Source organism: Panulirus ornatus, chromosome 1 (genome assembly GCF_036320965.1).
Source record: "Panulirus ornatus isolate Po-2019 chromosome 1, ASM3632096v1, whole genome shotgun sequence".
Taxonomy (NCBI): Eukaryota; Metazoa; Arthropoda; class Malacostraca; order Decapoda; family Palinuridae; genus Panulirus; species Panulirus ornatus.
Genome location: NC_092224.1, coordinates 72,786,737 through 72,814,373, shown reverse-complemented (window position 1 = coordinate 72,814,373; position 27,637 = coordinate 72,786,737). Strand labels below are relative to the sequence as shown.

General features: G+C 40.1%; 1 protein-coding gene across 1 annotated transcript in view; it reads right to left on the bottom strand.

Moving 5' to 3' along the window:
* The window catches only part of LRP1 (LDL receptor protein 1), a 1,167,923-nt gene that overhangs the window by 274,629 nt on the left and 865,657 nt on the right, over positions 1-27,637 (bottom strand). Inside the window, exons 51-54 of the mRNA XM_071663699.1 lie at positions 22,258-22,460; positions 12,751-12,912; positions 11,556-11,741; positions 4,319-4,410 (exon numbers count right to left, since the gene is read on the bottom strand). Coding sequence (XP_071519800.1) covers positions 4,319-4,410; positions 11,556-11,741; positions 12,751-12,912; positions 22,258-22,460 — 643 coding nt within the window. The remainder of the gene's footprint in view (positions 1-4,318; positions 4,411-11,555; positions 11,742-12,750; positions 12,913-22,257; positions 22,461-27,637) is intronic.

The following is a 27,637-nucleotide window of genomic DNA, read 5'->3' as shown; positions in this document are numbered from 1 at the left end:
CGAGGTAGCGCAAGGAAACAGACGAAAGAAATGGCCCAACCCCCCCAATACACATGTATATACATACGTCCACACACGCAAATATACATACCTACACAGCTTTCCATGGTTTACCCCAGACGCTTCACATGCCTTGATTCAATCCACTGACAGCACGTCAACCCCGGTATACCACATCGCTCCAATTCACTCTATTCCTTGCCCTCCTTTCACCCTCCTGCATGTTCAGGCCCCGATCACACAAAATCTTTTTCACTCCATCTTTCCACCTCCAATTTGGTCTCCCTCTTCTCCTCGTTCCCTCCACCTCCGACACATATATCCTCTTGGTCAATCTTTCCTCACTCATTCTCTCCATGTGACCAAACCATTTCAAAACACCCTCTTCTCCTCTCTCAACCACGCTCTTTTTATTTCCACACATCTCTCTTACCCTTACGTTACTTACTCGATCAAACCACCTCACACCACACATTGTCCTCAAACATCTCATTTCCAGCACATCCATCCTCCTGCGCACAACTCTATCCATAGTCCACGCCTCGCAACCATACAACATTGTTGGAACCACTATTCCTTCAAACATACCCATTTTTGCTTTCCGAGATAATGTTCTCGACTTCCACACATTCTTCAAGGCTCCCAGAATTTTCGCCCCCTCCCCCACCCTATGATCCACTTCCGCTTCCATGGTTCCATCCGCTGCCAGATCCACTCCCAGATATCTAAAACACTTCACTTCCTCCAGTTTTTCTCCATTCAAACTCACCTCCCAATTGACTTGACCCTCAACCCTACTGTACCTAATAACCTTGCTCTTATATATATATAAATATATATATATATATATATATATATATATATATATATATATATATATATATATATATATATATCCTCCCTGGGGATAGGGGAGAAAGAATACTTCCCACGTATTCCCTGCGTGTCGTAGAAGGCGACTAAAAGGGGAGGGAGCGGGAGGCTGGAAATCCTCCCCTCTCACTTTTTTTTTTTAATTTTCCAAAAGAGGGAACAGAGAAGGGGCCCAGGTGAGGATATTCCCTCAAGGGCCCAGTCCTCTGTTCTCAACGCTACCTCGCTAATGCGGGAAATGGCGAATAGTATGAAAGAAGAAGATATATATATATATATATATATATATATATATATATATATATATCTTTCTTTCTTTCAAACCATTCGCCATTTCCCGCGTTAGCGAGGTAGCGCCAAGAACAGAGGACTGGGCCTTTTTTGGAATATCCTCACCCGGCCCCCTCTGTTCCTTCCCTTGGAAAATTAAAAAAAAAAAAAAAAAAAAAAAAAACAATGAGAGGGGAGGATTTCCAGCCCCCCGCTCCCTCCCCTTTAAGTCGCCTTCTACGACACGCAGGGAATACGTGGGAAGTATTCTTAATCCCCTATCCCCAGGGATAATATATATATATATTTTTTTTTTTTTTGCTTTGTCGCTGTCTCCCGCGTTTGCAAGGTAGCGCAAGGAAACAGACGAAAGAAATGGCCCAACCCACCCCCATACACATGTATATACATACGTCCACACACGCAAATATACATACCTACAGAGCTTTCCATGGTTTACCCCAGACGCTTCACATGCCCCGATTCAATCCACTGACAGCACGTCAACCCCGGTATACCACATCGCTCCAATTCACTCTATTCCTTGCCCTCCTTTCACCCTCCTGCATGTTCAGGCCCCGATCACTCAAAATCTTTTTCACTCCATCTTTCCACCTCCAATTTGGTCTCCCTCTTCTCCTCATTCCCTCCACCTCCGACACATATATCCTCTTGGTCAATCTTTCCTCACTCATTCTCTCCATGTGCCCAAACCATTTGAAAACACCCTCTTCTCCTCTCTCAACCACGCTCTTTTTATTTCCACACATCTCTCTTACCCTTACATTACTTACTCGATCAAACCACCTCACACCACACATTGTCCTCAAACATCTCATTTCCAGCACATCCATCCTCCTGCGCACAACTCTATCCATAGCCCACGCCTCGCAACCATACAACATTGTTGGAACCACTATTCCTATATATATATATATATATATTTTTTTTTTATACTATTTGCTATTTCCCGCGTTTGCGAGGTAGCGTTCAGAACAGAGGACAGAGCCTTTGAGGGAAATCCTCACTTGGCCCCCTTCTCTGTTCCTTCTTTTGGAAAATTAAAAACGAGAGGGAGTCTATGTATATCCATGTGTATGTGGGTGGGTTGGGCCATTCTTTCCTCTGTTTCCTTGCGCTACCTCGCTAACATGAGAGACAGCGACAAAGTATAGTGGTGGTGTGGTAGAAGTTACTAAGATAGGACTAAGTGGATTTCCCATGGCAAGACCAAATTTCTGTCAATAAAAATTACCTTCATCATCATGGAAAACATTATTTGAACCACAAAGCTCAACTAAGTCAATGAAAGTTTCAATGGGCAGGGGCAAGACAAGACTGCGATGAGGCAATTTCTGTCTTAGATGTGAGATGGTTTCATTAATGGGGACCTTAGTGAAAAGGGCATTCACATTAAAGGTATTGAGTTTCTGATCAGGCAAATCAATGATTCTAACTTTGCTTATAAAATCTAAGCTATTGATAACATGTGATGGAGACGTTTTTCCTTGAACATTACTAAGGTAAAACGTTTTAGATACTTCATAACAAGGGGATTTAACGGATGAGATAACTGGTCTGAGGAGACATTCATCTTTGTGAGTTTTTGGGAGACTGTATATATAAGATAGAGAGGGATTAATCATCTTTACTGACTTCAGGCAAATCAATGATTCTAACTTTGCTTATAAAATCTAAGCTATTGATAACATGTGATGGAGACGTTTTTCCTTGAACATTACTAAGGTAAAACTTTTAGATACTTCATAACAAGGGGATTTAATGGATGAGATAACTGGTCTGAGGAGACATTTATCTTTGTGAGTTTTTGGGAGACTGTATATATAAGATAGAGAGGGATTAATCATCTTTACTGACTTCAGATGTCCTGGCACTTATCTAACGATTCGTTGAGTCTAGAGCTGAAAGTCTTTACTTTATCATTATTGTTAAATAAGCACCAGGACATTCTGAAGTCAATAAAGATGGTTAATCTCTCTATGGTTGAAACTGTTATCCATTATCTTCAATGAGGTTTCTCGAAACCATGGTTGATAATACCCTGATAGACAAGGGACCTCTGTACTGAGTATTTTAATCATTTCTCCCACATCTACATACTTTTCCTTGGATAATTCAAATTACTCTCCTTGTATTTACTATGAAAGAATATATATGTTAAAGTAGGAAATGGCAAAATATGTATGAAAATAAATATATATATGATTTAAATATGGCATAAAGTATTTCCTGTACAATAAAGAAAGGTATTTGGGATAGTCTGTAGCTGTATCTGAGGTCATCAGATAGATGGCTGTCTCACCACAAAATACTGGCATCTTCATGCCACTACTGTGCTGGATCCCACCATGCTTGGTTAAACTTAGCCCTGGCTGCTGCAATACTGAACAGATAGGTAGAAAAAAATTCCAAAGTTACTCAAAACTCTATGCCGTTGTTGATAAAACAGTATCCATTGTCTTGAGCATAGTTTCTCGAAACCATGGTTGATAATACCACAGTAGACAAGAAGCCTCTGTGCTCCCCAGATTATGTTTAACATTCCTTCCAGACATATTGAAATGCCTACATTTCCTCTAGATAAGGTAAATAGTTGGCAAGCAATTGATATAAATATACATATTTTGCCAGTTGCTAGGTACAAATTGAATAGAATTTTGCAATGATATTATTGTAACATACATGATAAGTACACAAATACCTCAAAATGTTCTAAAATATTTCAGAATTACAAGGAAAGATTCATTCAAAAATTAAAAACAAAGAATTCTTTTTTCTTCATATCTTATTGTGAGCTGAAGCATGTATCTCACATGACATTTGAACGCACCCTAATTCTAATACATCGTAAATCCTAAAGAAGGCAAGTCTTAGTGTTGCAAGTTAAGGTACAGGTGCAATCATCTGAAAGGTGAGAGTTTAATCTGTCAGAAAGCCAGATCATGCTTGTATAACCGACAGGACTTCAGATGCCTCAAATAGTTACTTCAGCATTTAACCACTTGTTCGGTATGTCGAGCAGTTTTCTATATCTGAAAACTTTTCAACCAGCTTCAACCAGGCTTTCATTTCCAAGATATTTATTAGAGGAACAGTAAAATGACCTATAGAAAAATAATAATCATTAAGAAAAATTATGCAATAGCATACAAACCTAAAGTTCTCCTGTGGACACTGCCGAGTGCTGCACTCAGGCATTTCATCAGATCCATCAGAACAATCCAGGTCTCCATCACAAACCCACACCTAAGAAATAACTTTGGTTACAGCAGAAAACAAATTCCATAATTCTAAAATCTTTTGAAAGGTTTTCTTCAGTTTACATGTAATAACACATGAAATATGGGGATGTCCAGCTTGCTAAATACAATGAGGGAACTCATGAAACTCAAGTCTAAAATTTTACTCCACTACCTACAGCTTTGAGGGTTGTTGACAACTTTCCCTTAAAAACATCAACTTACTAACTACTGATAACTATATTACAATACTTCACAACCTTTGGTGAAATCAATCATTTATGGTACTAGCATGTGGGCAAATCTGTCTACACTGGACAGGAAACAAATCTCTGCAATAAATACATTTATTCATATACGATAACCTCACAAAAAAGCAACTTAAGAATACAAAATCAATAAAATGCAATCACATCTGTTTCCTTGCGCTACCTCACTAACACGGGAGACAGCGACAAAGTATAATAAATAAATAAATAAATCTATTGCAAGGTTCACTTACACAACAGAACACACAGTAATGATATACACATTACTCTTATCTAACTCTTAAACTGCAATCTGTGTCATGATTTGCATACCCTTGGTACAGCAATATTCAAGATTTTTTTCTTTTCTTAAATCTCAGAAAATGTCTTTGAAAAAGACTGATAATAAGCCAAAGAACCATCCTCTCAAAAGTAATTTTTAACAAAGCTGCAAACCACAAAAAATAGTGTACTCAGAACAATGACTGGCTGCTTAGTTATCACAACCCTCTCCACCTTCACGATGCAGCAAAGACCCTCGCAATACAGCCCCACTTCAACAAGCTCAGCACTCACTTCTATGCAACAGCACAAGACCCCTCCCATCTAAACCTCTCCTTAACTAACCATCAACACTCAGATATAAAAAGCTTACACCTCTCTAACACTTCAGTAACCTCTACTCACCGATTCCCCTACTCTTAACAAGTATAACACTGAAAAAACATATACAAACTGAAAAAAAAACGATTTAAACAACCAACTACCACCTTACTCAAACTCCAACCCACCAGACATATAACCATCAGAAACTATACTCCCCATACTAATATGAGTCAAACTCCAACCCACCATACATATAAACATCTGGAACTATGCTCCCCATACTAACATGAGTCACCCTCCTGCTTACATTACATATCAATTAATAGTCAAGTAAAAGAGATACTTTTGGATGTAAATGTGTTGAAAGGGGCATCTGGTGGGATGTCTGATCACAATCTTGAAGAGGAAAGGGTGAAGATAAAAAGAGGTTTTTGAAAAAGAGGAAAAAGTGTATTGGAGAAGAAAAAGGTGAGAGTAAGTGAGCTTGGAAAGGAGACTTGTGTGAAGAAATATCAAGACAGGTTAAAACACATGAAGCAAGGGGAGTTGGTGAGGAATCAGAGGCATTTAGGGAAGCAGTAATGGCATGTGCAAGAGATGCATGTGGCATGCAAAAGGTGGGAGGTGGGCAGATTAGAAAGGGTAGTAAGTGGTGGGATGAAAACGTAAAGTTGCTAGTGAAAGAGAAAAGAGAGGTGTTTGGGTGGTACTTACAAGGAAGAACCCCAAATGATTGCAAGACGTACAAGAGAAAGTGGCAAGAGGTCAAGAAGATGAAAAAGATGGAAAACGCAAGTTGGGGTGAGAGAGTATCATTAAACTTTAGGGAGAACAAAAAGATGCTTTGGAAGGAGGAAAGTAATGTGCTAAAGACAAGAGAACACATGGGAACATCAGTGAAGGGGGCTAAAGGGGAACTGATAACAGGTAATGATGAAGAGAAAGAGATGGAGTGAGTATTTCTGAAGGATTGTGATATATGTTTGATGACAGAGAGGAAGATGTTGAGTGATTTGCTCCGGGTGGTATACGAAGTGAGAGAGTCATGGAGATTGGTTTGGTGAAGAAAGAAGAGGTAGTGAAATCCTTGCATAAGATGAACTGTGGCAAGGCAACTGGAGTGGATGTTGTTGATTGGTTGGGAAAGATATATTCAATGTATGTATGGATCATGTCACCAAGGTTGTTCAATTTGTCTACGGATGGAGTGGTGAGGCAGGTAATGCAAGTGTCTTGGGGAGAGGGGGTAGTATGCAGTCTGTGTGGGATGAGAGACCCTGGGAAGCAAGTCAGTTGTGGCTCACCAATGATAATGCACTGGCAGCAGATACAAGCAAGAAACTACAGAAGTTGGTGAATGAGTTTGGACGAGTGTCAGAAAGGAGAAAGTTGAGAGTGAATATGAATAAAAGCAAGGTTATTGGGTTCAGCAGGGTTGAGGGAAAAGGTAACTGGGAGGTATGTTTGAATGGAGAAAAATTGCAGGAAGTGAATTGTTTTAGATATCTGAGAGTGGACACACCAGCAAATGGAACAATAAAAGCAGAAGTGAGTCATAGGGGGGGTGAAGGTTTTGGGAATGCTGAAGAACATGTGAAAAGAAAGAACATTATCTGGTAGGGATAAAGTGGGTAAATTTGAAGGAATAGTAGTTCCAACTTTATAGTATAGTTATGAAGTATGGGCTACAGATAGGGATGTGTGCAGGAGGGTTGATGTGTTGGAAATGAAACATTTGAGGACAATATGTGATGAGATGTGGTTTGATGGAGTAATGAAAGGTTAAGAGAGAAGTGTGGTAATAAAAAGGGTGTGGTTGAGAAAGCAGAAGAGGATATGTTGAAATGGTTTAGACATATGGAGAGAATTAGTAAGGAAAGGTTGATAAAGAGGATACATTTGTCAGAAGTGTTGGGAACAAGGAGAGTGGGGAGATCAAATTGAAGATGGAAGGACGGAGTGAAAAAAATTTTGAGCAACTATAGTGTGAACATGCAGGAGGATAGAAAGCGTACACAGATTAGAGTGAATTGGAATGATGTGGTATACTATGATCAACGTAATGTCAATGGACTAAACCAGGGTATGTGAAACCTCCAGTATGGAAGGGTCAATGAGGTTTTTGTGCATTACACATGATAGCTCTTGTTTGGATCTGATTGGATGTGGCCTTAATCATGGTTTTCCTGGTGATACCTCACTGATACAGGGCAGTAATTGGATGTGGAGGAGAAGAAGAGAATGTATATCATTATCAATATTATATCTACCATAATCATACATAATCAGTTTCCTGCATCAGCGAGGTAGGGCCGGGGAAAAAAAAGGCCCATCCACTCATATACATACATATACATATCAACACGTACATACATATACATATACATATACATACGCAGACACTACATACACATGTACATATTCATACTTGCTTGCCTTCATCCATTCCTGTCACTACCCCGCCACACAGGAAAACTGCATCGCTATCCCCCTGTTTCAGAGAGGTAGCGTCACAATAAGAGACAAAAAAGGCCAAATTCATTCACACTCATTCTCTATCTGTCATGTGTAACGCACCCAAACTAAAGCTCCCTATCCACATCCAAGCCCCACAGACCTTTCCATGGTTTACCCCAGGGGTTTCAAGTGCCCTGGTCCAGCCCACTGACAGCACACTGACCCTGGTATACCACATTGTTCCAATTCACTCTATTCCTTGCACGCCTTTCACCCTCCTGTATGTTCAGGCCCCAATCGCTCAAAATCTTTTCACTCCATCCTTCCACCTCCAATTTGGTCTCCCACTTCTCCTCTGCTCCTTGTTCTCTTCACCTCTGACACATATCCATTTTGTTAATTTTTTTCTAACTCATTCTCTCCATATGACCAAACCATTTCAACACACCCTCTTCTGCTCTCTTAACCACACTCATTTTATTTCCACACATCACACCACATATTGTTCCCAAAAATTTCATTTCCAACACATCCACCTTCCTCCATACAACCCAATCTATAGCCCATGCCTCACAAACATATAACATTGTTGGAACCACTATTCCTTCAAACAGATCCTTCACCCCCTCCTCCACCCTATGACCCACTTCTGCTTCCATGGTTATTTTCACTGCCAGGTCCACTTCCAGATATCAAAAACACTTCACTTCCTCCCATTTTTCTCCATTCAAACTTACATTCCAACTAACTTGTCCCTCAACCTTACCAAGCCTAATAACCTTCCCCTTATTCACATTTACTTTCAACTCTCTTCTTTCACATACTTTTCCAAACGCAGTCACCAGCTTCTGCAGTTTCTCAATTGAATCGGCCAAAAGTGCTGTATTATTGTTTAACAACAATTGACTCGCTTCTGAGGCCCGCTCATCCCTAACGGAATGAATACTCACCCTTCTCTCCAAAACTCTTGCATTTACTTCCCTAACCACCCCATCCTTAACCAAAATAACTAACCATGGTGACATCACACATCCCTGCAGAAGACCGACCTTTACAGGGAATCAATCACTGTCCTCTCTTCCTACTCGTACACATCTTACATCCTTGATAAAAACTACACACTGCTTTGTGCACTTACCTCCCTCATCATATATTCTTAAGACCTTCCACAAAGCATCTTTATCAACCTTATCATATGCCTTCTCCAGATCCATAAATGCCAAATACAAATCCATCTGTTTTTCTAAGTATTTCTTACATACATTTTCAAATAAAACACTTGATCCAAACATCCTCTACCACTTCTGAAACCACACTTCTCCCCAATCTGACGTTCTGCATATGCCTTCACCCTCTCAATCAATACCCTCCAATACAATTTTCCAGGTATACTCAACAAACATTTTTACGCCTCTGTACTTTGACCACTCACCTACATCCCTTTTGCCTTTGTACAATGGCACTATACCTGTATTACGCAAATCCTAAGGCACTTCACCATGATCCACAAATACACTAAATATCCTTAACAACCAATCAAGAACACAGTCACTCCCTTTCTTAATAAATTCACCCGGAATACAATCCACTCCTGCCACCTTGCTGGATTTCATCTTCCACAAAGTTTTCATCACTTCCTCTCTCTTCATGAAACTACTTTCCCTGATTCTCTCACTTAGTGTAACACCCCGACCAAAACACTTAACATCTATCACTCTTTTATCAAACAAATTCAACAATTACTCAAAATACTCATTCCAACATTACCTGTTATCACTTCCCCCTTGCCCTCTTCCCCAATGTTCCCATATGTTCTCTCATCTTTCGGACATTATCAACCTCCTTCCAAAACATCATCTTATTCTCCCTAAAGTTTAATGATACTTTCTCACTCCAACTTTCATTTGCCTTCTTTTTCAACCCTTGCACCTTCATCTTGACCTCCTGCAACTTTCTTTTATACATCTCCCAGTCATTTGCAACCCTTCCTTTTAAATATTTTCCAAATGCCTCTCTCTTCTCTTTCAGTAACAACTTTACTTCTTCATCCTACCATTCACTACCCTTACTAATCTACCCACCTCCCATCTTTCTCATGCCACATGCATCTTTTGCACATGCCATCATGCTTCCCTAAATACATCCCATTCCTCATCCCCTCCCCTCACGTCATTTGCCATTCTACACTCAATCTCTCCTGGTACTTCCTTCTACAAGTCTCCTTTCCAAGCTCCCTTATTCTCATCACTCTCTTCTCCCCAACATTCCCTCTTCTATTTTGAAAACCTCTACAAATCTTCACCTTTGCCTCCACAAGATAATGATCAGACATCCTATCAGCTGCCCCTCTTGGCACATTAACATCCAAAAGTCTCTTTTACATGCCTATCAATTAACACGTAATCTAATAATGCCCTTTGACCATCTCTCCTACTCACTTACGTATGCTTGTGTATATCTCTCTTTTCAAACCAGGTAATCCCAATCACCAGTCTTGTTTCAGCACACAAAATACACAAGCTATTCACGTTTCCATTCACAACACTGAATACCCCATGTACACCAATCATACCTTAAACTGCCACATTACTCACCTTCGCATTTAAATCACCCATCATTCGAACCTGGTCTCATGCACCAAAGCTGCTGACACACTCGCTCAGCTGCTCCCAAAACACTCGCCTCTCATGATTTTTCTTCTCATGACCAGGAGCATACGAACCAATAATCACCCATTTCTCTCCATCCACTATCAGTTTAACCCACATCAATCTAGAATTTACTTTCTTATACTCTATAAAGGGCTATACCTGGTATGGGAATTTAGTAAGGGCTTGCTACTCATGAAACTTTAACCACCAGTGATATGTACTACATGGAAAACTTTCCAAAAAATCTTCAATTTAGGTGATTCTTGCAAAGACCATCTTTGGTATGCTACTGAGACTCCTTACACATATGAAATAGTTCATCATGTGCCACTTACACATATGAAATAGTTCATCATGTACCAAGAAACAGGCAAAAACTTTCAAAACTTCTTCACTATCTATTATTACCTTCTTAGAATGTAAAAATACTGTAGACAATCCCTTTCTATACAACACTTTTCCACTACCTTATTCAGTGAAAAAGATCTGATATAATATCTCCTACCTTCCTTAAGTTCTGCTGGTTCTTCACTTCCAGAGGCTTAGCAAAGCTTTTCACAAAATCAGGCAATAATCCCATCATTTAAACTACCATATATTTTAAGATATGTTAACCTGCTATAATCTCTGCATTCACTTTTTCTTCTTTCATATCCAAAATTCTATTGCAAGGCTATACTAACTTGCTAGGCTTATAGCAACAGGAAAATCAGTTATTTCTTTTATATAGGACATGCTAGGCTAATAGCGACAGGAAATTCAGTTATTTCTTTTGTATACAAAATGCTAGGCTAGTAGCAACAGGAAAATCAAATATTTCTTTTAAATTAAATAGGCTAACTAGCAACATGAAAATCAGTTGTTCCTTGAATTCTTGCAATCACTTGTATTGTCTTAATTCACTTGGTACATGACCATTTTTCCATACTGCTAAGTAGCTTTCATACATCAATTCAACCTATTCTATTCATTTTTTTGTTCCCTCTATCATCAATCTTTCTACTCTTTTGGATGCATTTCTGCTCTTCTGACACATGTATGGTCTTCTTTCAATAAGCTTACGACTCCAAACCAAAAGTCTATTTCTATTAAACATTATCTTTAAAAACACTACCATTTCTCATGAGCATCCTATTATCCTTGTTTGACATGACATATGGAGGTGGTATTTAATGCACAAATCAACTGACCTTCGGTATACACTGTGTATTATTGCATGAAAACCGATCTGCTGAGCAAGAAGGAGCTGGGCAATCAATTTCATCAACTCCTCCATTACAATCAGGTATCCCATCACACCGTCGATTACCAGCAATACAAAAGGCACTTGATTCATTGGTGGCAGGGCATTTAAACTGTGACAACACACAGGCATACTGAAAAGTACAAATATATACTGTCAGCCATTATCATGATACTAACTAAATATTTCTCAAAGATTTCTTTCAAACATATCTATGGTGTTACTTTTACTGATAAACTCTGTCAAAAGTGAACAATTCTTTTAAAGAAAAAACATATATTTGTGGAGACTGAAAGATATAGAAAAATATGAATATCAAAAATGAAATGTTTGAAGTAAATGGCATTTATGAATCTTTTATATGATAAGCCAAATGTCAAAGGAGCTATTTTGAACAGTTATCCTGATTCAACTCGAGTGAGGTCAGGTCATGGTTGAGACAAGGAAGTCTTCTTCCTTGGTGAGCAAAGCAAGGTACTTTTGGTGGAAATAACAATCTGGTTGAGAGAGAGAGAGAGAGAGAGAGAGAGAGAGAGAGAGAGAGAGAGAGAGAGAGAGAGAGAGAGAGAGAGAGAGGATGGTGGGGAAGACAGCAAGCCTTTTCCTCAAGATCTGTGAGGTAGACGTGAGGAGTCTTGTTTCTCAAATACTGGAGGTGAGAAGATTTGTTCCTTGGGTACTTGGGTACCTCGCTGGCACGGGAGACAGCGACAAAGGAAAATAAATTAATAAAATAAATATATATTAATATATACATATATTATTATTTTGCTTTGTCGCTGTCTCCCGCGTTAGTGAGGTAGCGCAAGGAAAGAGACAGTGTGGATGAAACTGAAATAAAAAACAAGGCTCCAGAAGAATGTTCACACACATTTGGTCCCAAAAGAAGTATGGGGAAGGTCAGTACCAATGGCTAGGGACAGAAATGTCATTACCAAGCAGAGGTTCTTGACTGATGGTAGGTGTACCCTGGCCAAGCCAGTAAGTCACTAGCACTAGACAGAGGCAAATAAGAACTGAGAGGCATTCATCTTACCACAATGTTTCCAACCCCTTGGAATTCTTGAGATTCCCTCATAACTCATGGAATAACCCAACCCTGGAGAGAAAAATTGAAAGTACTTGAGAGAGAGTTTGCTTACCTTATTACAGTCTTTTTCATCAGAGCCATCCTTGCACTGATCCTGGTTGTCACAGATCAGAGAAGGATGTATGCAGTTACCATTTTCACACTGGAATTGGCCGGGTGTGCAATTGTAAGGTCGACACGTTTCTCGTTCATCTGAATTGTCACCACAGTCATCCTATCAGAGAAAATATATAAGAAAAGTGACTATGAATATTCTCCATTTTCATTTCTAAAAAGGTTGAGGAAAAAGACAGATATCTGCATTGTACATGAAATTTGATAGAAATATGCTGGGCAATCCTGTTAAGCCAAGGAAGATGGTATAAAAACTTCTAATCCTAGAAAAGTATTGGTCATCCTCAGCAACTTCCTCCTATGGTCCAACAATTATCGCCTCTATGAATATATTTTTGCAGGGAAATAATGCAAATGACTGGGAGATGTATAAAAGAAAGTGGCAGGAGGTCAAGAGAAAGGTGCAAGAGGTGAAAAAGAAGGCAAATGAGAGTTGGGGTGAGAGAGTATCATTAAATTTTAGGGAGAATAAAAAGATGTTTTGAAAGGAGGTAAATAAAGTGCATAAGACAAGGGAACAAATGGGAACTTCAGTGAAGGGGGCAAATGGGGAAGTGATAACAAGTAGTGGTGATGTGAGAAGGATATGAAGTGAGTATTTTGAAGGTTTGTTGAATGTGTTTGATGATAGAGTGGCAGATATAGGGTGTTTTGGTCGAGGTGGTGTGCAAAGTGAGAGGGTTAGGGAGAATGATTTGGTAAACAGAGAAGAGGTAGTTAAAGCTTTGCGGAAGATGAAAGCCAGCAAGGCAGCGGGTTTGGATGGTATTCCGGTGGAATTTATTAAAAAAGGGGGTGATTGTATTGTTGACTGGTTGGTAAGGTTATTTAATGAGTGTATGACTCATGGTGGGGTGCCTGAGGATTGACGGAATCCTTACATAGTGCCATTGTACAAAAGCAAAGGGGATAAAAGTGAGTGCTCAAATTACAGAGGTAAAAGTTTGTTGAGTGTTCCATGGTGACATCATACACCCCTTCACTTGGAAACATTTAATATCCTCTCATCTTACTTGTTCCCAAGCCTTAAAACTTTGATAAGAACTTCAAGATTCTTGTAGCAGCTTCCCTCTCACACCATACATCAACCTTATCATATGCTCTCTCCAGACCCTTAAAAGCTACATGTAAATCCATCCTGTTTATGCTCTCTCCAGACCCATGATAGCTACATATAAATCCATCCTGTTTCTCCATGTATTTTCACAAACAAATTTCAAAGCAAACAGCTGATTCTCACAGTCTCTCCCAATTCTAATACAACTCTTGTTCCTCCACAATCTGATGCTCTATACATTTTTTTTTCTGCTGAAGGCTGCAGTCATGGACAAAAGTCCCTTTAAAGGCCAGACACTGATCAAAATACAGAGGCAATTATGAAAGGGAAAAAGACATGGGAAAGTATTAAAGAATTTCAGAGGAAGTGGAAAAACCTGTCCCTCCCATGGAAAAAGCAACTCTCTTTGGTTCCTGTTTCTCCTGAAACTCCTCCTTGGATGACTCTAGCATTCCTTCACCCCGATGCTCCTCTTACTAATCCTATGCCCCTAACTTTAATCTCTTCTCAGGCTGCCCGCAAAGTGCTTCTCTCTCTGGACACAAGCAGGGATTATGGTCCTAATGGCATCCATCCCCATGCACTGAAAGAGTGTGCCTATGAACTTGAGCCCACACTTGCTTGTCTGTTCCATTTGTTTAAAAACCAAATTTTTCTTCCCTATGGAAGCATGCACTGATACATCCCATCCTTAGGAAGGGTGACTGTTCTGACCCCTCTAACTATTGGCCTATTGCTTTGACATACACCATTTCTAAAGTCTTTGAAATGCTCCCCAACTCCCATATCTTTAGACACCTCAAAACTCAGTCTTCTCTCTCTGATCAACAGTATGGCAAAATCCACAGGTGATATTCTGGGCATCATCCTGGAAGATCTTTGGAAGTCGTGTAGATGCCCTATACATATTCAAAGCTTTTGACATGGTGTAGCATTGGGGTCTCCCTCTAACCTCCCCTCTTTTGGCCACCCCACCTCACTTTGCTCCTTCATATCTAGCTTCCTCTCTGGCCAAGTTATCTCTGTGATTGATGATGGATCAGCCTCCCCCTTTCTCCATCAACACAAGAGTCCCTCAGGGTTCTGTCCTGTTACCTAAACTTTTCCTCATTTTTTTTCAACAATTTCCTCACGTCCACTTCCACAGACTAGTATCACTAATGAATTCCGGAAAGGATTATGAGGAAGCAGGTGGGTGACTTTCTATGGAAGAGAAATTACCAAAGTGAGAGACAACATGCTTTTAAAGAAAGGAGTCCATATGTAACAAATCTCTTAAAGTTCTATGAGAGAGCGAACTCAGTCCTAAACAGCATGGAAGGCTGAGTGAACTGTTCGCATCTGGAGTGCTAAAAAGCATCTGACACTGTACTGCTTGGGAGGCTGATTAAGCTGGATAACACTCAGGAATAAAGAGAAACTTCAACAGATAGATTATCTCAGTGGTAAAGAATGGAGGACACATGTTAAAGAAGCTTTTCCAAACAAAAAGGAAGGCTGGGTGGATTTTTTGTACTTGGACTACCAATAAACCTCTGACACTGTCTTGCATGAATAATTTCCATAGATAAATCATCTAAGTGGGAGGGAACAAAGGATGAATTCTATAGTTATAGAAGACTTTTCCAATCAAAAGGGAAGGCTGAGTCAACTTTGTGTACCTGGACTGCCAAAAAGCCTTTGATACAGTACTGCATGGGAACAGAGGATGCATGTTAGAGGAGCCTTTTCCAAACAAAAGGGAAGCATAGATAAAGTTTATATCTGGACTACCATAAAGCATTTGACACTGCACTACATGGGAGGCTGATAAAAAAGCTGGATCACTAGGTAGGAATAAGGTGGATACTTCTTCAGTGGATGAATGATTATCTCAGTGGGAAGGAAAAGACATTGCATGTCAGAGACCCCTTTTCCAAATAGGTTGAAGTGACCACTGGAGGGCCAAGGGGTTCAGTTCTGGGACCATTGCTTTTCTTGATCTAAGTAAATGACTTGCCTAAAGGTATCAACTCCAAACTCAATATGTTTACAGATGAGGTAATGGTCATGAGGGAAGTAAAAAAGTGAGGAGCATTGCATCAGCTTACAAAGGGACCTAAACAGACTAAAGTTGGTCTGAAATGTGGTTGTTGGAACTCAACACCCAGGCAAGTGTAAAGTAATGACAATGATACAAAACATGAGACGGCCTCAATATAATCATTATTCTAGCGGGAAATAAGTCTCAGGATTGTGTGTGTGAGAAGCACTTGGGAGTCTATAGACAAATATCAGAACAGCCTTCAAGTATATGGATAAGGAAATATTAAAACAAAATTAGAATATACTTCTCAGGTTTGGTCACCAAAAGAAGCACACACAGGTCAAAGATAGGGTCCAAAATTGTACCAGAATTAAGGGAGTTCAGTTACAGGGAAAGGCTGGAGCTTTAAATTTGCACATTTTGGAAGAAAGAAAAAAGAGGGGTGACCTAATTATTAAAACAGATTAGCAATGAGTACAGTGAACAGTTCTTAAAGAGAAGTAAGGATAAAGAAAGGTAAAATGAAAGTACAAAACCTATTAAAAAGGATGTAAAGAAATACTTCTACAGTATAATAGTGAATGAATGGAACAGAATGACTGAGGTCATGGTTAATGCAGACAACATACATAAATCTACGATATACGATAATAGAGAATGATTAAAGAAATGGAGCCCTACTGGTGTAAAACTTCCTATCTGTACAGCACAAATAGTTAATTAGAAATAAGCAATTACACACCAATGGAAGCAGTTATTACACTAAGTCTTATCCAAAACAAACATGGCTAAGCAAGGATAAGGATCAAAAAGTGAAATTCAGGATCAATCAAATCACTTATTTTGCAAAGTTTGATGCAACACTAACACAGCTATGAAAAACCAATAAAACAATGAAATTCAAGAGATACATGTATTCATATGCAGCACAGCTTCATCCACATATATATATCATGGATTGAGGAAATGAAAAACTCAACAAATTTGATAAATATTCATCATGATAACCTTAACCCTTTTACTTAAGAGGGGTAAAGACCTAGCACCCTCCCTATCCAGGGTGAATTAAAAAACCTTAAAAGAACATAACTCGAAGTATTTTTAATCCCCTATCCCCAGGGATATATATATATATATATATATATATATATATATATATATATATATATATATATATATATATGAAGTCTGTTGGGGATGAGAGAGCTTGGGAAGTGAGTCAGTTGTTGTTCGCTGATGATACAGCGCTGGTGGCTGATTCATGTGAGAAACTGCAGAAGCTGGTGACTGAGTTTGGTAAAGTGTGTGGAAGAAGAAAGTTGAGAGTAAATGTGAATAAGAGCAAGGTTATTAGGTACAGTAGGGGTGAGGGTCAAGTCAATTGGGAGGTGAGTTTGAATGGAGAAAAACTGGAGGAAGTGAAGTGTTTTAGATATCTGGGAGTGGATCTGTCAGCGGATGGAACCATGGAAGCGGAAGTGGATCATAGGGTGGGGGAGGGGGCGAAAATTTTGGGAGCCTTGAAAAATGTGTGGAAGTCGAGAACATTATCTCGGAAAGCAAAAATGGGTATGTTTGAGGGAATAGTGGTTCCAACAATGTTGTATGGTTGCGAGGCGTGGGCTATGGATAGAGATGTGCGCAGGAGGATGGATGTGCTGGAAATGAGATGTTTGAGGACAATGTGTGGTGTGAGGTGGTTTGATCGAGTAAGTAACGTAAGGGTAAGAGAGATGTGTGGAAATAAAAAGAGCGTGGTTGAGAAATATATATATATATATATATATATATATATTTTTTTTTTTTTTTTTCAATTTTCCAAAAGAAGGAACAGAGAAGGGGGCCAGGTGAGGATATTCCCTCAGAGGCCCAGTCCTCTGTTCTTAACGCTACCTTGCTAATGCGGGAAATGGCGAATAGTTTGAAAGAAAGAAGAATATATATATATATATATATATATATATATATATATATATATATATATATATATATATATATATGCACATAATTTATACTTGCTGCCTTTATTCATTCCTGTCGCCATCCTGCCACACATGAAATGACAACCCCCTCCTCCCGCATGTGCGCGAGGTAGCGCTAGGAAAAGACAACAAAGGCCACATTCATTCACACTCAAGTCTCCAGCTGTCATGTATAATGCACCGAAACCATAGCTCCCTTTCCACAAAACTTTCCATGGTTTACCCCAGATGCTTCACATGCCCTGGTTCAATCCACTGATAGCACGTCGACCCCAGTATACAACATCATTCCAATTCACTCTATTCCTTGCACGCCTTTCACCCTCCTGCATGTTTAGGCCCCGATCGCTCAAAATCTTTTTCACTCCATCCTTCCACCTCCAATTTGGTCTCCCACTCCTCCTCTTTCCCTCCACCTCAGACACATATATCCTCTTTGTCAATCTTTCCTCACTCATTCTCTCCTCCATGTGACCAAACCATTTCAAAACACCCTCTTCTGCTATCTCAACCACCCAGCAAACTATGTAGTTATATATCTTGGCTAAACATTCATCACGGTACTACAGAACAGAAGTGCTCATCCTCCTTGAAGGTTCAGGGTAGGATGTTTGAATAAATGTGAACATAACCAGGATAAGAAGAAAGAAGGGATAGGTAGTAAGTTTGAGGAGAGAACCTGGATGTTCTTACTCTGATAAAAATCAAGGTCAAGGGGAAGGAATAGTATGGAAATGTTTTAGGGGGTTAGTGTGAGGGCACAAGCAAAGAATGGACAGAGACTTCTATAAAGGTAGATGCAAGAATGTGTGAAAGAGTGAATGGCAGTGAGTACTAAATATTCTTTTTTTATTATTATACTTTGTCGCTGTCTCCCGCGTTTGCGAGGTAGCGCAAGGAAACAGACGAAAGAAATGGCCCAACGCCCCCCCTATACACATGTATATACATACGTCTACAAACGCAAATATACATACCTACACAGCTTTCCATGGTTTACCCCAGACGCTTCACATGCCTTGATTCAATCCACTGATAGCACGTCAACCCCGGTATACCACATCGCTCCAATTCACTCTATTCCTTGCCCTCCTTTCACCCTCCTGCATGTTCAGGCCCCGATCACACAAAATCTTTTTCACTCCATCTTTCCACCTCCAATTTGGTCTCCCTCTTCTCCTTGTTCCCTCCACCTCCGACACATATATCCTCTTGGTCAATCTTTCCTCACTCATTCTCTCCATGTGCCCAAACCACTTCAAAACACCCTCTTCTGCTCTCTCAACCACGCTCTTTTTATTTCCACACATCTCTCTTACCCTTACGTTACTCACTCGATCAAACCACCTCACACCACACATAGTCCTCAAACATCTCATTTCCAGCACATCCATCCTCCTGCGCACAACTCTATCCATAGCCCACGCCTCACAACCATACAACATTGTTGAGTACTAAATAATGTGGGTATAAATGAAAGTGGATTACAATAGGTGTGTGATTGTAAGTGCTTATGCATCTGGTATTGAGAGGTAAGGAACAGATGTGAGAGTTTGGGAGGAGCTGAGTTAATGCATCATCAATTTTGATGTGAGGGACTGAGTATTAGTGACGCATGATTTGGCAGTTGAGGTTACCTTGGAATGTAACCAATGGTGAACAGCTTATTGAGTTGTGTGCTAAAAAAGGATAGGTGACTGGGAATACCTCGTTTGAAAGGAGTTATTTATCTTATTTATTTTGCTTTGTCGCTGTCTCCTGTGTTTGCGAGGTAGCACAAGGAAACAGAGGAAAGAAATGGCCCAACCCACCCCCATACACATGTATATACATACACGTCCACACACGCAAATATACATACCTATACATCTCAATGTATACACATATATATACACACACAGACATATACATATATACACATATACATAATTCATACTGTCTGCCTTTATTTATTCCCATCGCCACCTCGCCACACATAGAATAACATCCCCCTCCCCCCTCATGTGTGCGAGGTAGCGCTAAGAAAAGACAACAAAGGCCCATTCGTTCACATTCAGTCTCTAGCTGTCATGTAATAATGCCCGAAACCACAGCTCCCCCTCCACATCCAGGCCCCACACAACTTTCCATGGTTTACCACAGACGCTTCACATGCCCTGATTCAATCCATTGACAGCAAATCGACCCCGGAACACCACATCGATCCAATTCACTCTATTCCTTGCCCGCCTTTCACCCACCTGCATGTTCAGGCCCCGATCACACAAAATCTTTTTCACTCCATCTTTCCACCTAAAATTTGGTCTCCCACTTCTCCTCGTTCCCTCCACCTCTGACACATATATCCTCTTGGTCAATCTTTCCTTACTCATTCTCTTCATGTGCCCAAACCATTTCAAAACACCCTCTTCTGCTCTCTCAACCACACTCTTTTTTATTTCCACACATCTCTCTTACCCTTACATTACTTACTCAATCAAACCACCTCACACCACATATTGTCCTCAAACATCTCATTTCCAGCACATCCACCCTCCTCCGCACAACTCTATCCATAGCCCATGCCTCGCAACCATACAACATTGTTGGAACCACTATTCCTTCAAACATACCCATTTTTGCTTTCCGAGATAATGTTCTCGACTTCCAAACATTCTTCAAGTCTCCCAGGATTTTCGCCCCCTCCCCCACCCTATGATTCACTTCCGCTTCCATGGTTCCATCCGTTGCCAGATCCACTCCCAGATATCTAAAACACTTTACTTCCTCCAGTTTTTCTCCATTCAAACTTACCACCCAACTGACTTGACCCTCAACCCTACTGTACCTAATAACCTTGCTCTTATTCACATTTACTCTTAACTTTCTTCTTTCACACACTTTATGTACATAAATATATGTGGGTAAGTGGGGTTGAGGGAAAGTGAGCAATGAGCATTGCTGAATTACGTATTAATTGATAGACATGCTAATGAGAAGCTTTCGGACATAGATTTGTTAAGAAAAGCAGCTTCGAGGATGTCTAATCACTTTCTGGTGGAGGCAAGGATTAAAGTTTGTGAAGACTTCAGAAAATGAAATGATGTGGGAGGGAAGAGGGTGGTGAAAAACAATGAGCCTGAAAAACAAACATGTGTGAGGAGATATCATAGGAGACTGGGTGAAAAATGACAAATAGCAAGAGTAAATGAAATTATGAAAGTGTGTGAGAATATAAAAGTATCCATGAAAGAAGTGCTTACATGCATGAGAGAATTCATGGTAAGAAGGTGGGATGTGAGCAAGTGACAAAGGGTAGTGAGTGGTGGGATGATGAAGTAAAATTGTTAGTAGAGGAGAGTGCTGTATGGGCATTAACTACAGGAGGATTGTGAAGTGGGGAAACTAAACTTGGGGTAAGAGACTATCAGTAAACTTCTGGAAGAACATGAAAATATTTCGGGGGAGGTTAATACTGTGGGGAGAACACAAGATAAAACTGGAGCACCAATGAAGAAATATGAGTTAGTGGTAACAAGTAAGGAACAGGTGAAGAGGATATAAGTTGAGTATTTTGAGGGAATGTGAATGTATTATATGAAAAGGTGGCAGATGTGAGGTGTTTGAGTGAAATAGGTGACATAGTCATGGCAAATGGCTTGGTGAAAAGAGATGAAGTGTAACAAGGTAGATGGAGTGGCTGGGACTGAGGATGATTTTCACAAAAATGAAGGTGGAAGGACAGAGTGTAAGATGCTTTGAGTGCTTGGGGCCTAAACATGCAGGAGGGTATGACACATGGAAGGGATAAAATGAATTAGAGCAAGTGGTATAAGGGGTTGATGTGCTGTCAATGAACTGAACCAGAGAATATAAATCCCTCACGAGAAACCAAAGAGAGGTCTGTGGGGCCTGGTTGTGGTTAGGGGGATCTGGTTTCAGTGATTATAAATAACAGCTAGAGAGTGAATGAAAGTGAAGTAGGCCGTTTCTTATTCTGTTTCTGGCACTACAATGCTAATTAAAGAAATGGTGAACAAGCACTTAAAAAAAGACTTATGGCAGAAATGTTTACTAAGGATAATGTTATCTTAATAAAGGAATAATACCCTGTTGTAAATTACTATAACTGACTTCTCTATGACAACAAATAGTAGAATGCTTAGGGCCAGTATTCAACATGAAACTATAAAACACTGGATCCGTATGTGTACTAGCTGCAGTGAACAGAAATAAAACTAGACATCCTATATCAACTAGCCACGGTGGAAGGGTTAAGCGAATGATGGATCACTCAAATTCAGTCTGTATGCACACAACTAAGTCTATATGTATGGGCATGCATACTGGGGTATCACTAGGTGGGGGAGTGGGTATGAAATCATTGGAATGCATTCTTACCTGTGTGTCACACTCCCACCAAAATGGAATGCACTTATAGGTATTGTTGCAAACAAACATTGAGCTGAGGCAGTCACTCTCACAGGAAACACCATCAGAACCCAAGACAAAACTCTCAGGGCATGTACAGGTCTTCCCACCATCAGGAGCAAGAAGACACATGGTGTCACATCCTCCATTATTTTCACAAGGATTGTTTTGCACTGTCAAAGTAATGAAAATCTATGTTTTAATCTTAATATGGTGAAAGGGATGGTGAGAATAATATACAAAAAATTGTTTAAGAGGAGTTCCAGGAGATACATTTCTGAGTTTAGAAAGGACTTTAACCTTTTGTGCTGGTCACATATGGTTAGTTCATCACATGGAAAAGCTCTTAACACAAAAAATACTATGGCTTCTTCAGTGCCAAAAATCACACACTAGTACTCAACTGGCATACTGTATGAACTAACTACTGCTGTCATAATGATTAAACTTCCCTGAAAATGACAAAATCCTTTCTCATGCCCTACAAGGCTGGCTGACAGTTATATCATTCTCTAAGATGTGATAATCCCATGCGCATGAGGAATGGCAACTTTACCCTCTCAAGGTAATGAATCTCTAAGAACTCACAACCTATTTCAGAAGCCTCCCAGCTAACAGCAGATACTCAATAACATAAGAAATAGTCTACCAGCAGGGTGGAAGACACTGAAACATCCTGTTTGAAAAAAGTCTCTCATACTTGTTTTACAATGAGCTTTACGATAATGCTAAATAAATGTATGTTTGAAAGGATGAAAAACTATTCTACTACAAAGAGATACTTAGAAGCATTTGACAGAGCATTTGTTTTGAGGAAGGGAGGGAGTAGCACTACTCCTGAATCAGGAGTTGTGGGAGTATGTGATAGTGTGTAAGAAAGTAAATTCTAGATTGATATGGGTAAAACTGAAAGTTGATGGAGAGAGATGGGTGATTATTGGTGCATATGCACCTGGGCATGAGAAGAAAGATCATGAGAGGCAAGTGTTTTGGGAGCAGCTGAATGAGTGTGTTAGTGGTTTTGATGCACAAGACCGGGTTATAGTGATGGGTGATTTGAATGCAAAGGTGAGTAATGTGGCAGTTGAGGGAATAATTGGTATACATGGAGTGTTCAGTGTTGTAAATGGAAATGGTGAAGAGCTTGTAGATTTATGTGCTGAAAAAGGACTGGTGATTGGGAATACCTGGTTTAAAAAGCGAGATATACATAAGTATACGTATGTAAGTAGGAGAGATGGCCAGAGAGCGTTATTGGATTACGTGTTAATTGATAGGTGCACGAGAGAGAGACTTTTGGATGTTAATGTGCTGAGAGGTGCAACTGGAGGGATGTCTGATCATTATCTTGTGGAAGCAAAGGTGAAGATTTGTGGGGGTTTTCAGAAAAGAAGAGAGAATGTTGGGGTGAAGAGAGTGGTGAGAGTAAGTGAGCTTTGGAAGGAGACTTGTGTGAGGAAGTACCAGGAGAGACTGAGTACAGAATGGAAAAAGGTGAGAACAAAGGAGGTAAGGGGAGTGGGGGAGGAATGGGATGTATTTAGGGAAGCAGTGATGGCTTGCGCAAAAGATGCTTGTGGCATGAGAAGCGTGGGAGGTGGGTTGATTAGAAAAGGTAGTGAGTGGTGGGATGAAGAAGTAAGATTATTAGTGAAAGAGAAGAGAGAGGCATTTGAACGATTTCTGCAGGGGAAAAATGCAGATGAGTGGGAGAGGTATAAAAGAAAGAGGCAGGAGGTCAAGAGAAAGGTGCAAGAGGTGAAAAAGAGGGCGAATGAGAGTTGGGGTGAGAGAGTATCATTAAATTTCAGGGAGAATAAAAAGATGTTTTGGAAGGAGGTAAATAAAGTGCGTAAGACAAGGGAGCAAATGGGAACTTCAGTGAAGGGGGCAAATGGGGAGGTGATAACAAGTAGTGGTGATGTGAGAAGGAGATGGAGTGAGTATTTTGAAGGTTTGTTGAATGTGTTTGATGATAGAGTGGCAGATGTGGGGTGTCTTGGTCGAGGTGGTGTGCAAAGTGAGAGGGTTAGGGAAAATGATTTGGTAAAGAGAGAAGAGGTAGTAAAAGCTTTACGGAAGAAGAAAGCCAGCAAAGCAGCAGGTTTGGATGGCATTGCAGTGGAATTTATTAAAAAAGGGGGGTGACTGTATTGTTGACTGGTTGGTAAGGTTATTTAACGTATGTATGATTCATGGTGAGGTGCCTGAGGATTGGCGGAATGCGTGCATAGTGCCATTGTACAAAGGCAAAGGGGATAAGAGTGAGTGCTCAAATTACAGAGGTATAAGTTTGTTGAGTATTCCTGGTAAATTATATGGGAGGGTATTGATTGAGAGGGTGAAGGCATGTACAGAGCATCAGATTGGGGAAGAGCAGTGTGGTTTCAGAAGTGGTAGAGGATGTGTGGATCAGGTGTTTGCTTTCAAGAATGTATGTGAGAAATACTTAGAAAAACAAATGGATTTGTATGTAGCATTTATGGATCTGGAGAAGGCATATGATAGAGTTGACAGAGATGCTCTGTGGAAGGTATTAAGAATATATGGTGTGGGAGGCAAGTTGTTAGAAGCAGTGAAAAGTTTTTATCGAGGATGTAAGGCATGTGTACGTGTAGGAAGAGAGGAAAGTGATTGGTTCTCAGTGAATGTAGGTTTGTGGCAGGGGTGTGTGATGTCTCCATGGTTGTTTAATTTGTTTATGGATGGGGTTGTTAGGGAGGTGAATGCAAGAGTTTTGGAAAGAGGGGCAAGTATGCAGTCTGTTGTGGATGAGAGAGTTTGGGAAGTGAGTCAGTTGTTGTTCGCTGATGATACAGCACTGGTGGCTGATTCATGTGAGAAACTGCAGAAGCTGGTGACTGAGTTTGGTAAAGTGTGTGAAAGAAGAAAGTTAAGAGCAAATGTGAATAAGAGCAAGGTTAGTAGGTACAGTAAGGTTGAGGGTCAAGTAAATTGGGAGGTAAGTTTGAATGGAGAAAAGCTGGAGGAAGTGAAATGTTTTAGATATCTGGGAGTGGATCTGGCAGCGGATGGAACCATGGAAGCGGAAGTGAATCATAGGGTGGGGGAAGGGGCGAAAATTCTGGGAGCCTTGAAGAATGTTTGGAAGTCGAGAACATTATCTTGGAAAGCAAAAATGGGTATGTTTGAAGGAATAGTGGTTCCAACAATGTTGTATGGTTGCGAGGCGTGGACTATGGATAGAGTTGTGCGCAGGAGGGTGGATGTGCTGGAAATGAGATGTTTGAGGACAATATGTGGTGTGAGGTGGTTTGATCAAGTAAGTAATGTAAGGGTGAGAGAGATGTGTGGAAATAAAAAGAGTGTGGTTGAGAGAGCAGAAGAGGGTGTTTTGAAATGGTTTGGTCACATGGAGAGAATGAGTGGGGAAAGATTGACCAAGAGGATATATGTGTCAGAGGCGGAGGGAACGAGGAGAAGTGGGAGACCAAATTGGAGGTGGAAAGGTGGAGTGAAAAAGATTTTGAGTGATCAGGGCCTGAACATGCAGGAGGGTGAAAAGCATGCAAGGAATAGAGTGAATTGGAACGATGTGGTATACTGGGGTCGATGTGCTGTCAATGGATTGAACCAGGGCATGTGAAGCGTCTGGGGTAAACCATGCAAAGCATGTGGGGCCTGGATGTGGAAAGGGAGCTGTGGTTTCGGTGCATTATCACATGACAGCTAGAGACTGAGTGTGAATGAATGGGGCCTTTGGTGTTTTTCCTAGCGCTACCTCGGACACATGAGGGGGGAGGGGGTTGTTATTCCATGTGTGGCGAGGTGGCGATGGGAACAAATAAAGGCAGACAGTATGAATTATGTACATGTGTATATATGTATATGTCTGTGTGTGTATATATATATGTATACATTGAGATGTATAGGTATGTATATTGTGCGTGTGTGGACATGTATGTATATACATGTGTATGTGGGCGGGTTGGGCCATTCTTTCGTCTGTTTCCTTGCACTACCTCGCTAACGCGGGAGACAGCGACAAAGCAAAATAAATAAATAAATATTGTTTTGAGGGAAATATCTATGAGGATCAACCCCATTTGACCATTATAAAACCTGGTGTTGGCAGATTCACATTCACAAGGCTTAATAACCATCAAGCGACCCATCCAGACTGAAGACAGTTCAATACAGTGGAAAGATGGTGCCAAACATTTACTCTTCCTTATTCATTGACTGACCACTGATGTCTGTGCCTCTGGCCTATCACTGCCCAGAATTACAAGATAGCTTCTTGAAGAGTAAAGAAAGAAAATGGGAGAAAAAACAAATGGATGCTCAATTGGTTCCATCAGCATTTCTCTTCTTTACAATGTACTCTGAGCATTATGAAAACATCTCTTGACAATACACCAACTAAGGCTTGTTCACCCTCTTATCTAATGAGAAGGTAGAGGCCTAAATCACCAATGTGAATGACTTAATGCCATCCACAGATATATTCTCATCTGAATGGGCTCACTCTCAGCTAATCAGTAACTGTCATCAGGCTGACATCACAGAATCAGCCTCTTACCGACTGCTCAAAGCACACACAAAGCTTAATTCTAATGATGCCTAAAAGTGCCATCTGGTTTCTCCTGTTGCAGCCAACTTCTATAGATCATTATTCCTTTCTTTTTCTTTCTATCTCTTCTTTATTTACTTTAATGATGTGCTTATAAAACATATATTCATATTGTAAATTTGCTATTTTGCTATTAGATTTCATTTAGAATAATTTTTCCAGCATTATGTCCATTTTCTGTAAATTTAAGCATTACATATACAGCATTTTGTGTAGGATCTGATACATCTTGACCCCCAAAGTGAAATTAAGTGTTAACCTAGTAACTGTAACTTGAAGGCAAGTGGTGAGAATTTCTTCAACAGGACTATTCTCTGTTTTGGCAACTGACAATAAAGCTTCAAAAAAGGTAATTTTTCTCTCATGGTGTAACCTCAAGCAAGTGCATAAAAGGTGACTTTTCTCTCATGGTGCCTCAAGCAGGTGGAGTCTAAATAACACCTATGCTTACTCCAGGAAAAACACACCAACTGCTTGCCTCACAGATCTTAAGTCTACAAACTTCCATGCCATCTGGCTCAAAATCTCTTAGCCATTGAACGCTCTGCTCTTTAGTTTCATAAATCTTTCCCTAACTCTTCCTGCTATGCAAAACTCTTTGAATATTTGAGTTCCAGCCATAAAATGCTGCTTTCTTAAAACCATATGCTGAAATACTTTAAGAAGAGTATTTCAAAGTAAATCACAAAGACTGAGTGGCTCTACTTGGGTTGATCCCAGTGAAGTGGAAGCTCTCTTTTTCCTTTCTTGTTGGTT